This window comes from Sander vitreus, chromosome 5, assembly GCF_031162955.1.
Source record: "Sander vitreus isolate 19-12246 chromosome 5, sanVit1, whole genome shotgun sequence".
In the NCBI taxonomy this organism is placed as follows: Eukaryota; Metazoa; Chordata; class Actinopteri; order Perciformes; family Percidae; genus Sander; species Sander vitreus.
The window spans coordinates 18,126,942-18,142,597 of NC_135859.1; the positions used below are offsets into that span (position 1 = coordinate 18,126,942).

At 39.2% G+C, this 15,656-nt stretch overlaps 1 protein-coding gene across 1 annotated transcript in view; it reads left to right on the forward strand.

The window, feature by feature from the left end:
- The window catches only part of stpg2 (sperm-tail PG-rich repeat containing 2), a 57,336-nt gene that overhangs the window by 19,113 nt on the left and 22,567 nt on the right, over positions 1-15,656 (forward strand). Inside the window, exons 8-10 of the mRNA XM_078249735.1 lie at positions 470-629; positions 3,740-3,903; positions 4,133-4,219. Coding sequence (XP_078105861.1) covers positions 470-629; positions 3,740-3,903; positions 4,133-4,219 — 411 coding nt within the window. The remainder of the gene's footprint in view (positions 1-469; positions 630-3,739; positions 3,904-4,132; positions 4,220-15,656) is intronic.

Genomic DNA, 15,656 nt, shown 5'->3' on the forward strand with positions numbered 1-15,656 from the left:
CCGATACCAATGTTCAGCCAATAAATCGGTGCATCCCTACTAAGAATACACACTTAAAAACATGTCCCCTTCCATCCTTCATCCATCCCCAAAGTTTGCTTTCTGGTGTGTAATGAGCAGTAAAACGCCACAAGGCTGATAGTGTGATTATAGATTAGTCTTGTCTACATGTGGGCTGTGGGCAGTTAGGCTGTATTTGGTCAGGTTCTGTCTCTACTTGGTATCAATAACTGAGATGTTGATTCTTTGTTCCTGTGGATAAAGCATATATTCACAGCTGGATTTGTTTTGGTGTTCCAGATAGGCACTTGTTAGAGAAAATAAATGGAATATTTATCATTTTAAAACAGTGCTGATGTTAGTTTTATCAATAGAAAGTGCTATTCATCATTATATTGTACAATTTCAGTCTTTCAGTGTCTTATTCTAACCTTTATCTGTCTTATTCCCTTTTATCTCCCTCCGTTAGAGGTTTAGCCCTGCGAAAGAAGTGTCGCCCCCTGTTGGTGTATATAATGACCCACGGTGTGCCCTGGAGCTGCTGAAGAGGACCACGGGAATGAAGAAAAGCCCATTTGGCATCACCGCAGTGCGCTTCACTCTTAACCACAAAAAATGCTCCACACCAGGTCAGTATGTGTGTAGTTGTGTGTGTGCCCATCTATGCAGTGTTTAATTTGGATGCTGTTCAAAGTGATATTCCTTTTTGATATATGTAGATATATTTTACAGATGCAATTCAGTTTTCTCTTTTACAGGGATCTAGCATTGTTTTGTTTGTGATAAAATATGGCATTGCTTTGCACAGATTTCTTATACATAAATAGATTTCGTAACATGGATCTAGCCCTAAGAGGTAACATGTCAGACATCATTGCCACTTGAGTGTCACCACCATAATGTCTGAGGACGGTATTTCTTGCCCATTTATTGTCCCAATAGTGAACCATTTTATAGGTGTAGCATTTGAAATTACAGCGTGGAAGTCTAAAATAGGTTTGAAATCGTATGTTTTTTTAATTTATACAGGCATTTATAAAAAAAACTTTAGACCTGTTTTTGTGTTCTCTCCTCAAACGTCTCTAAGTATGACTGAATTTGAAGGCAGTTCATGGTTTATCTGGAAAGATTACATTTTAGTGTGGAGTTAAAATGCAGGTCTGAAGGAGCTTTTTGACATATAGATTGTGGAGCAGGTGAGTCTACACTTGATGTTTTTTGGCTGATTTTAAGGGCCTTCCTTGTTATCTCATTAGACATTGTACAGGAGGTGTACTTGTATTTTCATGCTTGTTGTTGTTTTAATAATTGGTTCTTCATCAATTTCTTACTCTTGTAGAATTTTTTTAATTGTTATTTTATATTTAAATCCAATGAAAAAAATCCAATCCAGTCTGCTTTTTTTTGCCAGCAAAACACAAGTGTTTCACATTTGCATTGCCTTGCATGTAGTTGCATTTCTGTGTTTACCTGTGTATTTGTATCATCATGTTTATGAATTCTGATTTGCTTGGGGCTCTAAATTGCTTGTGAGTGGTCAGCCGTGGTATTATAAAAATGGAGGATCATTCTTCTGTGCTTTTGAGCATTTTCTTCTCAAGTTGTTACCAAAGGCGGCGTTCACACATGCAGACTGTACTGTTAATGAGACAGCTATTAAAATAGAAGTAACACATGAGTGTCTCCATATGAAATTTGGTGCAGTACAGGCGTCATTTTCAGTGAAAACCAACACTACATACACACTGCCAGAACTTAAGACACTAAGCCGAATCTACACCTCCGCTACATATGTCTAATGCCTGTGTCTTTACTGTAAGTCTATTTAAATTAATTTGCATAATTTTATAATAATTAATAATAATAATAATAATAATAATAATAATTAAAGCTGCAAGCAGCGATGAACGGCCCGTGCATTTGCGTGGCACTCAGACAGGGAACTCTCTGCAGAGTTCAATGATACTTCATACAATTGTGTACAATAAGTAGTTAGTAGTTAGTTATTAAAGGGGGCGTGGCTTAAGCATATGGGGCGGGGCAAACCGTCACCAATTAAAAAGGAACTCTTTGCTGGTTCAATGATACCTCTCACAAGGGTCTACCTTAAACAGTTCACAAGTTATGGAAGTGGGTGTGGTCTGTGTACATGGGCGTGGCTAGAGTATAGGGGGCGGCTCAATATCACATGTAGACCACACATTCTAAGTTTCATGTAAATCCGAATAACTTTTGCCAAAATACAGCTGTTCCTGTTTCGACAGCCATCTATAGGAAGTTGGTCCTCTATAACTTGCACAGTGTTAGCTATCAAAATTCTTTTGATAACTTTTTGTCACAAGGGTACACCGAGTCTATACGCAAGTTTTCGTGCAGATCGGACTCACGGCCCAGGAGGAGTTGAACAAAGTAGGTTTCCCATTTATCGTGATGTGGCTAATTAATTAAAAAAATGTAAACAGTGTCATCTAATGGCCAATTCACTCAAACTTTGGCATGGATGCTCAACCCCCTATGAGGAACAACTGTGTCAAGTTTCGTGATCAAGATACGCAACTTCCTGTTTCGACAGACACCTACAGGAAGTTTGTCCCCCCTAACTTTAGCATATTTTCAACTATCAAAAGTCTTTTGATAACTTTTTTGTCATGAGGGTCCATAGATAGTACCTCCAAAGTTTGGTGAAGATCGGAATCACCGTCTAGGAGGAGTTAGAAAGAATATAAAACACATGAAAAATGAATAAATAAAAAATGGCCGCCTTCTGGTTGGGCGGAGCTAATAAAAGTAAATTGGAAATATGTCCGCAATGATTAGAGCAATATGTGTAGTAATCTGGTAAATATCGGAAGCAACTATGTCCAAGTTAAGGCTTTCCACGCATTAGGGGGCGCTATTGAGCCTGGTTACAGGTATGGGCAAAATCGCTGTACATTCTCGCAAAGCTCCCAGGTGTTTATATGGGCGCCAATATTTGTGAGTTTTCGTATATATTGAGCCCGTCAAAAATGTGCCCAAGGGCTAAAACCAATTAGGGGGCGCTATAGAGCAACCATACCACTCTCAAGCCTAAATGTGAACTCAGATCAAAGAATTTCCTATTATGCACATGGCTGCACAACTTCGAAAGTTTTCGTGCATCCTAAAGTCCTTAAACACCTGTTCGTAAAATGAAAAATTTCCCACGAAAACCAAGATGGCCGACTTCCTGTCAGGTGGAAACATTTCCAAAAAATGCTCCATGGACTTCAAGATGAGACCTATGTTCCCTCAAAATATGGTATATTAACTTCTCATTTTTTCAGAATTCCAAAGCTCGTTAGGGGGCGCTATGGAGCCCCCTGGCAACGCTCGAGCCCAATCACTACAGAACTTTGTAGTTTCTGCCAGGTCTGACACGTGTGCAAATTTTTGTGAGTTGCATGCTAAGCCCTTCAAAAATGTGAGTGACGTCGCAGAATAATAATAATCCGTACAAAAACAATAGGTTCCAAGGCAGCGTTGGGGCCTTGCACTTTCGTGCTCGTATAATAATAATTAACTTTATTTATATTACATCTTTCATACAGAGAGTGTAGCTCAAAGTGCTTTAAAACAAAGTGAGGACAGAACTAATAGGGTTGATGGAAAGTAATCCGTTGTCTTGGACCATTTTATCTCAGGACAGTGAAAAGGACTATATAAAAACATTCTCTACACAAATACCCACAATAATCTCATCTTTCTGTACTCTGTGCAGGTCCAGGGTCATATAATGTGTTTGAGCATGGTTTAGCCCGCGAGAGTTTTAAAAAGGCAGTTTTAGAGAGAACCAGGAAGGGAGGCTTTGGCTCCACTGCTCAACGCAACTCCTTCTTCCACAACAAGGAATCGATAGAGGCCCCAAGTCCAGGGCAGTATGAGGTAGGAAGATCCATCAATATAATTGCAATTCATTCATTTTTCTGATATTAATTAGGCTGAAATATAAAGCTCTGTTATTCATATCCTCATTGCAATGTGTGTGTGTGTGTGTGTGTGTGTGTGTGTGTGTGTGTCTGTGTGTGTGTGTGTGTGTGTGTGTGTGTGTGTGTGTGTGTGTGTGTGTGTGTGTGTGTGTGTGTGTGTGTGAATGGTGTGTGTTTGCTTTCAGACAGAAAAGAAGACAGAGGAGGAGTACAAAAAGCAGCACACAGCAGTTTTCAAATCAGCCACAGAACGCCTGGCACTACTGGCTAAAGTAAGTCCGTTTCCTTCTGTCTCCCAGCATGCCCCGACAGTTGTCTTTGTCTCACTCTTTCTTATCCTCACACCACGTAAAGCCGTTAAAACCTACTTAACAGAGGAGTCTAAGATAAAGTACAACAGCATTACATGCCAAGTTTTTCCTTTCATAAATCGGCCATCGCAGCGGTAGCATCTGACCCACTATGCCAAGTGTGCTGTTTTCCATCAGTTAATTTTCTTTGACTTCTTCTTTTCTTCTGTTCCTCTTCCTTTCCTCTTCCTCTGCTTTAGTTTCCTCTGCTTTAGTTTCTTTCCTGGCTTTTTTTAAACTCTCTGACTTAACTGATGTTAATATAAACCAAATATAATATATTAACAGACGTGAGTCTTTCCAAAGTGTTACTTTATTTAGTTGTATTTCAAAATAATTATTTTCCTGATCAAACGTTTATGAGTATTGCCTCAAGCTAAAACAAAAAGAGATCATGCTTTTACTGTTATGTTTATGATTATACGTACATTTTATATACTAGAATACGTTAGTGTTATTGTCATGCAAATCTGAGTATTTCTATAACCACTGGGCATCGATCTTAAGGCAGTGATACACAAGATTGCCTAACAGAGACTCATTTATCTGAACCACAGATCCAAACAGGTTTCAATGCATTTAAAAGTTCACTGACTCCTTCACAGTAACTTTCCATCAGTGACCTGAATATTAACAACATTTGTAAAGGTTAAAAATGAAAGGACAAACGTCAATGATTAAAATGAAAGCAGAGGATGTTGTGTTCAAAAGTGGCAATTTGTTTTATAATTTCATTGTAGATTTTTCGGGTTTCAAATTATTTCTATTTAGTTAAATATTGAACAATTCTAATTCCATATTCTTCAAAGATGATCGGGTGCTCAGTATAAATGTATCAAAAATCTTTATCTTGCTATGAGATGGTAACAGCACAGCCAAAGTGAACATTGAAAACACTGTAAATTCAGACTGCTATTATTTCCAGGGCTGTGTGTTTTATGATTGCATCCAATTTAAAATTATTGGAATTATTGCTAAAAACCCTTGTCTTTAACTACATTACATCACTCTACTACAACTCCAACAATGGTCCTACATTTGAAAAAGAGACAATGTTTGCATTGTGAAAGCTGGACTTGCTTTCCCTGTATGATAAATAATGTGCTAACGGAGAAGCAGCCTGACATGGGGGTTAGCAGTTACTTACTGACTCTAGTATTGAAAAAATATTCCAGGAAAGAAATATATAAATCTCCTGCTGTGTATACTACAAATATTCAAGGTACTCAATTTGTATTTTCAAGTACCCTTCTGGGTACCAGCTGGTGTTTACTCTGATTAACTCCAAAGGTCAGAAGTGTTATCTAAATCTCGAGGCTCCAAAACTGATCTTAACTGCTCTCTATAAAAACAGAGTTTAAAGGGTAATACGACACAATTTTCTATTGTAGGTGTACTGCGCCACATCACCAGGTTTAGTTTGTCTGGTAGCTGTCATACATACTGTATCTCTTACTTAGTTATATGCTGCTAATATGACTAACTTCCTCACAGTAACATCACAGCAGGTGTTTTCCTCCAGCAGTACGTTTACATGCACTCAAGAGACTGGGTAGGTCCAACAGCCTACTAGAATCCCAGTTATATACACAGGTTTCTCGTTTACATGACATTTAAACACAAAAGAGAGTAGTGAAGGATGGGAGTTCTATCCTCGGTGGTCTAATATTAGATGACTTTTAAACGGTTGCATCTATGCAGTACAGACAATACAGAAATGCATTTTTTTTTTTCACAGAAAGTTTTAAAAGTCTTACTAATAAAAAAGCTAATTTGTAAAAAACTATATTTTACAAGTTAGAAAACAGCCGTGCTTAGGTCTCACCCAGGCCCAGAAGTTATCAGTCCTTGTCGTCAGGACACAGAGCCCTGCTGGTTTTCGTTCCTGCTGTCTAATCAGGGAGTGATTTACTCCTCGTACACCAAGTGAATGCAATTAAGTACCTGGTAGGACATAAAACCAGCAGGACTCTGTGTACGCAGGAGCAGGATTGAGAACTACTGCCCCAGCGAATGAGGAGCGGAGCCTGAGAAATATACAGGTGTTGCATGTGAAAATATCACCAAATGCACCTGTGTAGTAAATGAACATACTAATATTATACATCAGCAATGTCCATTGTCAGTTTTTAAACTCTAAGTAGTTTTTATGGCAGGTGGACAAAGTTTGTCGCCAACTTGTGTGTATTTATATGTTTACATTATTGTTAGCGTTACATTGTTTATGCATTCAGATAATGTGGATCACTCACATTCTGTGCACATTACAAGTGAACTTAAGCGAGTGTGATGAGACTCATTAGAAAACTGAGAATGATCCATTACGGATCTGGTGCTGATCACCTCTGTAATAGTCTCCACCTCATATATCTGTCTGCGCCGTTTGCCATTTTTCATGACAATGGCTCTGTGTAGTATTGTGTCAGACTGCAGTGTATTGTGCTGATGGATGAGCCTGCTCACCCAGAATCCTCAGTGCGCTAGACAGTAGGAAACTTGACAGCCATACTACACACAGTCCACATAAGGTCTGTGTTTCACATTGTCATGGTCTGCAAGTTTAAATGATCAGTGGTACTTTCATTCAATGCCGGACACACAGGGTGATTAAATATTTAACAATGGCTTCAACTTGGTTCAATTCCCGGTAGCAGCACCTCCAGCTTGGTTATGTTTTGTTTTTGTATAGCCTAAAGCTAGTAGTGAAAGGGTGGCCTATTAGAATATCATATGTTAAACGGGTAGGTATACCGTAATTCCTCAAATAAAAACCGGGGCCTTTATTTACCTGAACTGCAGAAGGTACCAGGCTTTTATTTGAAGCAGGCTTTTGTTAGAGGCAGGCCTTTATTTCTAATTCCATCTGTTTGATAAGTATAATTGTTTTAAATAAACAGTTTTAAATGAAAAGCCATAGCGTTCCAGTGGACAGAGATCATTCATTTTTTAAGAAACATTTGCAAAACCCGAAGCTCAACGCCAGGCCAATACAAAACATCAAATAAACTGGACGGGTCCTGGTGACCCGAAGGACAACACAAGGGTTAACGTTACAGACGGTAGCTATTTGTTTCTAGCTCTAGGCTAACTTTTTTCCTCTCACCTCCAGCTAGCTAGCTGTGCTCTGCTCTTGTCGGCTAATCTTGCCAGCTCATCCTTCTGTTTCTTCCAGTATCGGATTCTCCTGGGGTCAATGTCGAAATGTCTCGCAGCTTTTTCACCCGAGTTTTCCTCCGCATACTTTAAAACTAATTTTGTTTTGTTGTTGAAAAGTCTGTCACTAGCACCAGAGCCTGTCATTCTCTGCTAGCACTAAATGAGACCCGTGTTACATCCAATGTAGCTACTGCCATCTATTGGCACCTGTACATTACTACAAACTACACTTGGCTGAGTAACACATACAGCCGCATTGACTAAAATATTGGTAGGAGAATAATACTTTACATGATGATCATAATCCAGAAAAACAAAGTGTGGAAAAAAGCATGAATATATTGTTGAATCTATTAAATTAAATTGGTAGAAATGTACATTACGATGAACTTACATCGTACTACTTACTTATTAATACTTAAATTATCTCCATGTTTACCTCCCTGTCCCTTGCTCTTTTTTGCTTTCTGGGTCGTACCTTTGCATGCTCTTTGGAGAAGATCTGAGGCCACTTGTAATGGCTTCACACAGAGCCTCCTTTATGACCAGTTAATGAAAAATCACCCGGGAACATCTTAGCTGTAACAGTTTGCCACATGCCGCGCTGCAGCCTAGGCTGTATCCCTGGTAACGGACTACCCCACTGGGATGGATATTAAAAGTGTCTAATTAGGAAACGATCATGATCATGAGATGGGGAGAAAGACAAGACAAGAAAAAAAAGAATAAAGGCAGAAAGTACGTCTTTGTTATTTGTTTTCTGTTTGAGAGTTAATGTCTTTTGTACTTTGACTTAAAAGCTTTATCGAGCAGTAGAGGTTGGCATTTTATAGAGAAATTATTCACACTGCATGGCTTTTGAAATCGAAAATATGAAAGATGTATCATGTCAGTTGAAATGATAGAAGCTGTCTTGTGGGGTGCAGGGAGACTTGTTATCTGACTCTCCAGAAGATATTTATTAGTCTTCTCTCTGTCTTTTTATTATCCAGATCTTTTGTTTCTCATTGTTTTGTTTTCAGAAAAGTCCATTTTATTATGATAAATGATGATAATTTATTCTATTCCCAAATCAGTCTATTTCCAAATCCATTATATAAGGATAAGATTGCCAAACAGTGGTTAATACACATTGAATACCAGGCATGGCATGATTTATTTATGTTGATTTTTCTTATCTTGCGGTGTGCCCTTCATTCAAAGGATGCTTAAATTTCTGACAGTGTAAATCAAACACACCTCAGCTAGTTCAAATATTTGACGCTATGTTAGATCTGTACTTTAGCTTCAGGTCTGGATCTTATAGAAGATGATTACTTGTCTGTGGAGAAGCAAAAACCAGACGTGTTATTGAGAAATGACAGATCTGCAAGAAGAAATGATTATGAGTAGAGCATATCTTAAATGAGAGTTTGCTTTTCTCCCACGTCTAATCCAGTGCTCTTTTCCAGTGTTATTTCTCCTGATCCCCATCTTACTCTCTCTCTTGTTCTGTTCTCTCCTCCCTCTTTTTCTCTTCTGTCCCTTTAATCCCTTTTTTCTTCCTCCTCCTACCCCACATTCCACATTCCCTCCTCTCCATCTCCTGCCTTCATTTCCTTCCTCCGGGCCAACCCTTCTTTATTATGACCTTTGTGTTGCTGAGGTCGTGGGATACCCTCAGGCGGCGCTGGGAGAGAATAAGTGTGGAATTTAATTTGGACCTATGTTTTACCCCGAGGCAGTGGAATTCCTCTCCTATAGATCAGTGAAATATTGCCCTGTCCATTGAAGCGATAGGAGAGAGGTTTGACACAGCATTTGGTCTGTCTGTCACTCATTTTTTCACCAGTCTGCCTCTGTCGATTTTGTTCTGTTGCCAATGATGTTGAGATTGTTAGAGGTCTTCATGGACGGTTAGTGTTATACTCAGTGAGAGTGAGAGGTTGTCAATGGCAAGGGCATTGGTTTCATTAATTAGGTGTTAACAATTGTTTAATGTAAAGTGCACTTTCATTTATAAGTGCACTATCAGTGAATTGTGGGCAGTGGGCAGGGCTGGACTGGGGTAAAAAAATCAGCTATGGACTTTTGAGACCCAGACCAGCCCACCACGATTGGCCGGACACCACCTGTCCTTGCACTCCCCTTCAACACATGTAAGCAGGGTCCAAAATTAGCACAATTTACCAGCCAAATGCTGGTAAAATATGCAAGTGGCTGGTAGATTCGCTTAACTCACCAGCCAAAAATAAGTACAATTTTAACATTCACTAGTATTTGGCTGGTGGATAAAAAGTTACTTTTGAACACTGCATACCAGCCCCTAATACTGCTACTTAGCTGAGTGGTAAGTAAGAGAGTATGATAATGTACTCACTGATTCAAAAAGGCTGCCTGGCTCCTGATGGCAAGATGGCTAAAGGTAGAGCCTGGGTGTCATCAATATGTCTTGTATTGTAAACAAGTGACAAGTCTGTAAGTTAAGCTAAAGCTGCATTTTCTACACAGTATGCGTTTGTGTTATTGTGGAATGTGGATAAATCAGAAAGTTATAGTACTCTGTTTGCAAGTGCCTTAGCTTACTAATACAAAACTAACATTATCTAAGTAAAACTCCTAGAGAAACATCAGCTTTGAAGTTTGATTATCCATGCTGGGCAATAAGCAATGTTTTTAATAATAGTAAGAGAATCCCCTTATAATATCTATTTCCTCTATTTTACATTAAGCTATAGTTAGCTATTTTGAGCTATGTGATAAGAGAAGAGTAGGCTGATAGTAGCAACCTGTAGCGTATGGTAAAGGCTGTGATTGGAAGTAGACGGCAGTTACGGTGGTGGAGTTGCAAAAAACAGAACCCAGATGTCACAGGGCAGTGGTGACAATATCAAGTTCTTGTTCAAGCAGCTCTGTTGGCTCCATGCAAGTCATTTTAACTGATGTAACCAAGCAATAATGTCTCTGCCAGTCAAACAAACTTCAGTTAATCTGCACTAATATCTGTTACCCTGACAATGAACAACGCTTCATATTTGTCCTTCCTCAGTGTGTAACTGGCTCGATGGAATCAGACACAATATTAATACATTACTTTTATCACATGTACCACTGACAGTGATTGTAGGCAGGATTCATAATACACCAATGGTGTGAAAATAATAATGAAAACAAAGGGAACGGAGACACACATCCTTCACTTGGCAACTGTCGCTAGTGCTGGTGGAGGTTTACACTGATTTCCAATGCCATGGCAACAAATATATATTTTTTTATAGTTACTCATTGTACACTTACTTATAATTTGTAATTTTGCACAATTATTACCAGCATTGACAGGTAACAAGGTAAATGTGCCATAATTACAGTAATTTTGTGGTAAAGACAGTTAACTATGAAGGCTGAATTATGCGTCAGTGTCAGGTGTTGCTGTATGCAATGTTAGCTCTACAGTATAGAGAGTCCAGCTCTTGCTAATGTGCACCTCCTCAAAAATATAACTTCAGCAGGTGCTATGTGGAGACCGGACTGCTGTGTCTGTCCTTATCAAAGTCATATACAACATGAAATCATATTCAGCAGCTACTCTATTGTATTTCTGGTCCAGTGACACAGACAGACATAATTCACAAGGCCTGACACAGTCAAGGAAAACCTCATTAATGTCAATTAGAAGTGGAAAAACACCACATTGCTCTCAGAAAAAGATACCACATACCATGGGCTAGAGAAAGAAAGAAAGAGAGGATAGGTGATAGAACTGAATGGAAGAAGCAGTGAGAGGGAATGAAGGAAAAACAAAGAGGGTGAGAGAGAGACAGAGCCTCTGTGTATAATGTGTAATTATCTATCCTATTAGCTCTGGTTGAGATAATTAGAGTGTTTGCTAAACATACATTTATCAAACTAAAGCACAGCATCACCCCCCTGCTCTGCAGAATGAACCGTGCAACAATAATACTGAGAATTGGGGAGGGGGGGGGGGATTGACAGACGGATGAAGGAATGACCGAGAAAGAGGGCCGTACTGTATACTGTAGAGAGAAAGAGAGGTTGACCCTGTGGACAAAGAAAGATGGAAAGACAGAAGGATGGGAAGAAATTAGGCATTGCTGTCTGTGGTTCTAGAGAGATAAATATGTTAAATAAATAAAAGCCATGTGACTCAGACAAAGAGTGTGACAGTTGCATGGAAGGTAATGCTATGGCCAGATATTCTTGAAGTATCTCGAATAGGAAAATATGCAGCGGCCCGGGGTTTGTCACTTATTGACTTTTTGTCCCTGTGTTTCATTGCATTTTTATGATATATCCATGGACAGCTAATGGCATGTCATGGTGCAGCCTCTATTTATGGGAGACAAAGGATTCGGGTGATGAAATAAAGGAACAAAAACAGGAAAATTGAGTTATAGATTTGATATGGATTTTACTGTCAGCTGTCAGGGTAATGCTGATGATGTGAGTCCCTGTGAGAATTCCAGTACAGCCACATACATACTGCACACACTGAGAAAGTGACTCACTCAAAATGTGCCCATAAATACATAGATACACATATTTATGCAACTATACTCAAAATGTACATACAGTAAACTTATTTGCATGTGCTTATAAATGCATAAACACATATTGTAGTAGCACATATACAGGAGACACACGCACTCCCAATTAAATGACCGAATGAGAAGAAGTGCTTATTGACACTTCCACCCCGAGGCTTCAGTAGCACTGCCATCATGCTTTGCCCAACATTCCCCTGAACAATTTATAAATGTGATAGATTTTTTGAAATAAGCTAGCTTCTGCCTCGCCACTTGCCTCTAAACATAAAGTCACAGTCAAACTGGATTTTGATTAGATTAACTAAGATGTTTAGGATCATATTTATGTCAAGGATTTAGGATTTAGGAACTGGTGAGACAAGTGAATTAGGATAATAGATCTATGAGTTTGAAGGATTATCAGAAGCCCCAACACTGCACAGCTGTTTATATGAGAAAGGATTTTACAACTCTGGAGAGTTATCATGGCAACACTTGTTTCATCCTGCATTGCAATGATTGGGAGGTAAAAAGTAGCAATCTAATCTAGCAGGTATGTGCACTTGCACGTATTTGATTGTGTCAACACAGTGCTTGTTCATTGAAATGAATGGGGTGGCTACATTTCTGGTGTCAGTTGGAACACGGCCTATTACTGATAAGTGTACTGTGTGCCCTTATGTGCCTCTTCTGCACGATGGTGCCGCTGTGTTTTAATGTGCTGGGTAATGTCATTTTTCCCACTGTGCGCTACATTAAAATCAATACGACACACCTTACAAAAAGCGTGGAGGTTGTCGATATGACTAGGTAAGGTCCATGTAAATTGTTGCGGCCAACACTGTTTAAATTTACAGCTATATTTCGATTTCTTTGCAGGAAAGCCGCCTTCACCTGCCATTTTTATCGGCTCGCTTTTGGGTCTGAACTTTCCGCGAAGCTTGCGCAGAGATCAACTGCGCAACTGGGTTATAGGTTGCCAGGTTGAGGTGACAAACGGGTTGAAAATTGTATGTGGTGTGTGGATTGTGTGAATAGGATGCGTTTCATACAACATCTGGCAACTGGTCACCATTAGACAAACATATTGGTCCGGGAGAAATAACAAACCGGGAGGGGTCCGGGAGATAAGGCTAAAAAACGGGAGAAACCCAGGAAAAACGGGAGTGTTGGCAGGTATGCTTTCCATTGACTCTGTATGCAATCTCTACCACAGACTCTAAAATTTGCTTCCTGTTCTGAACACATAATAAGTCTTCAGCGACATACGGAGCAGCGGGGTCACTGAGGGCTCCACCTTTCATCATTGAGCTAGAGTTACAATTAGTAACTATTACTCTAATCTCAGAATACATTTTCATTTACAGTAAATAGCAGTATCTGAAATAAATAAAAGCTTCAGGTCCAATAGCCTGATCTACTTTATGTCTCCCTTTTAATATATTATTTACCGACTATTTGAGGCCCTTGTCTGGCTTCTTAAGCACCTCTGTCTAGGCTTTTATTCTCTTTTCCTGATTTACTTTTCAGTGAAATAGATTGCTGTCCATTAAAATATGTGTCAGTCTGTAACACTCACAGTTTGCTGGATCTAAGTGAAGTCTGATGCTCAGATCATGTAATGGCCTGATCAGCTAACAGAGATAGAGAAAAAGGCTGCGTGATAGATGATGATCGACAGAGAGATAAAAGGACAGGACAAACAGTTTGGAGTTCTGCCAGTGACCAGAGGCTGCATTGTTCATGACCCCTCACAATATTAAAGAATTGCACACAACAAATAGCAAACAAATGATTTATACTCCTAACTAATCTTTTTTCCTGATGGTGGGACTCAGAAAAAGCCATATGTCTATTAAAATCAATGCAGATTATCCCCCTGGAGCATGAATATTGCCAAAGAATTATACAGCAATTTGGAGGCTTTCCTCGCAAGAACGACAGCTCAGTTGTTTCAGTAAATGCCCCAAAACAACATTTGTTTATGAATGTGCTCAGTTAATTTTTATGGCAGTCTTCTCATGAGAGTTTACTATTTCTCGTGTACAAAAAGAAATCTTTGCCTGTTGGTGATGCCAGGTCAGGGAGTCACCAAAAAATGACAAAGGTAATATTAACATGTTTCTATGGACAATATCAAATATGTTTGCCAATAAAACAGATTTGGCAGGTTTCATTATTTGCAGGTACACAAAAAATATAGATTTTGGGAACTGGGGGAGAATGATAGAAGCTGATATTAAGACACTGAACTTCCCTATAATATGTTATTGTGAAATGTCAGTATAGGTAAAAACTCATCTAATATGGTTTGAATGTTATTCTTTTACAAGATTTTTAATTTGCCACTTGCTAAACGGACTGACCTCACCTGTCCTCTAATTAAGTTGTGGTAAGCTTAATTTCCTGCCTTGAGTGGGATAGATATATATGAAGGGATTCATATCTAATGAAAATATAATGTTGACATCTTTTAATAACACCAGTACATTGTTTCAAATCTGTCTTGATTTACATTGACACCATGGGGAGAAGGAGGGGCAGTGAAGTAAAAGATAAGTGAAAGTAGATAACCTAGAAAGAGAGCTTCAGCGACTGGAATAAATGTAAATGAAGATACATGTATGGGCAAAAGAGGAAAAGAAAGAGAAAAGAGAGAGGCAAACACGTGAGTCTTAAAATGTGTGATAGGGCACAGATGGAGAACTTGTCTGTGTAGCACTTTCTGATTTTATGATGCGGATGTTGATGCTCTCTAAGTTATTGCTCAGAGGAAAAGATCACATACGCTCGGTGACATTATTTTTCTCTATCTTTCTCTTGCTGTGAAGTCCTGGTTGTTCCCTGCTGTCTTGCTGCTATAAAACAGCCCTTCCTCAAGAACAGACTTTCTCAAAATAAAAGACATTTTACAAGTGAAGGTGGATAAACGCTACACGATTTCTCACACAGAGCAAGCCTTTGTGGAGTCCATAGCTATTGTATGCAAAGTAAACAATGAAGGATTGAAAATATTTTAAAAATTGTCTCGGTAAATGGTTCAGGTTAGGGAAAGACCGTAGTCATGGTTCACGTTGACTGTTGGAAGGTGAAGGGATGTCACCAGAGGTTGCCTGTCAGAAAAAACAAATAATACATTGTTTGACCAAAATATCTCAACTTCCAGAGCCTTCAGCAGCTTCTGTTGATGCAGATGAATGATAATTGGATGTGTTTGAAATATCAGGAAAAAGCGAGCTTTCTTGAATGAAGTTTTTTTCTTTTGCCAAATTACGGTTTCCAAAGAAAAAAAACGTCAGCGTTAAACAAACATTGTTTTATTTGAACAAATAACCAACACTTCTGTGCTAGTCATGGATTGTCTATAACGAACACCATGTTCGAACATAGGGATGCTCATAAGTGTACTTGGTACCAGAGCACCCTAGGCCAAAGGTCAATGATCGATTTTATAATCGTTTCATCTGATCTGAGGCCGTATGTTTTGGACACTCGGGTGAAGAGAGGGGCGGAGCTGTCAACCGATCACCATCTGGTGGTGAGTTGGGTCAGGGGGTGGGGGAAGACTCTGGACAGACCTGGTAAGCCCAAACGGGTAGTGCGGGTAAATTGGGAACGTCTGGAGGAGGCCCCTGTCCGACAGACTTTCAACTCACACCTCCGGCGGAGCTTTTCGTGCA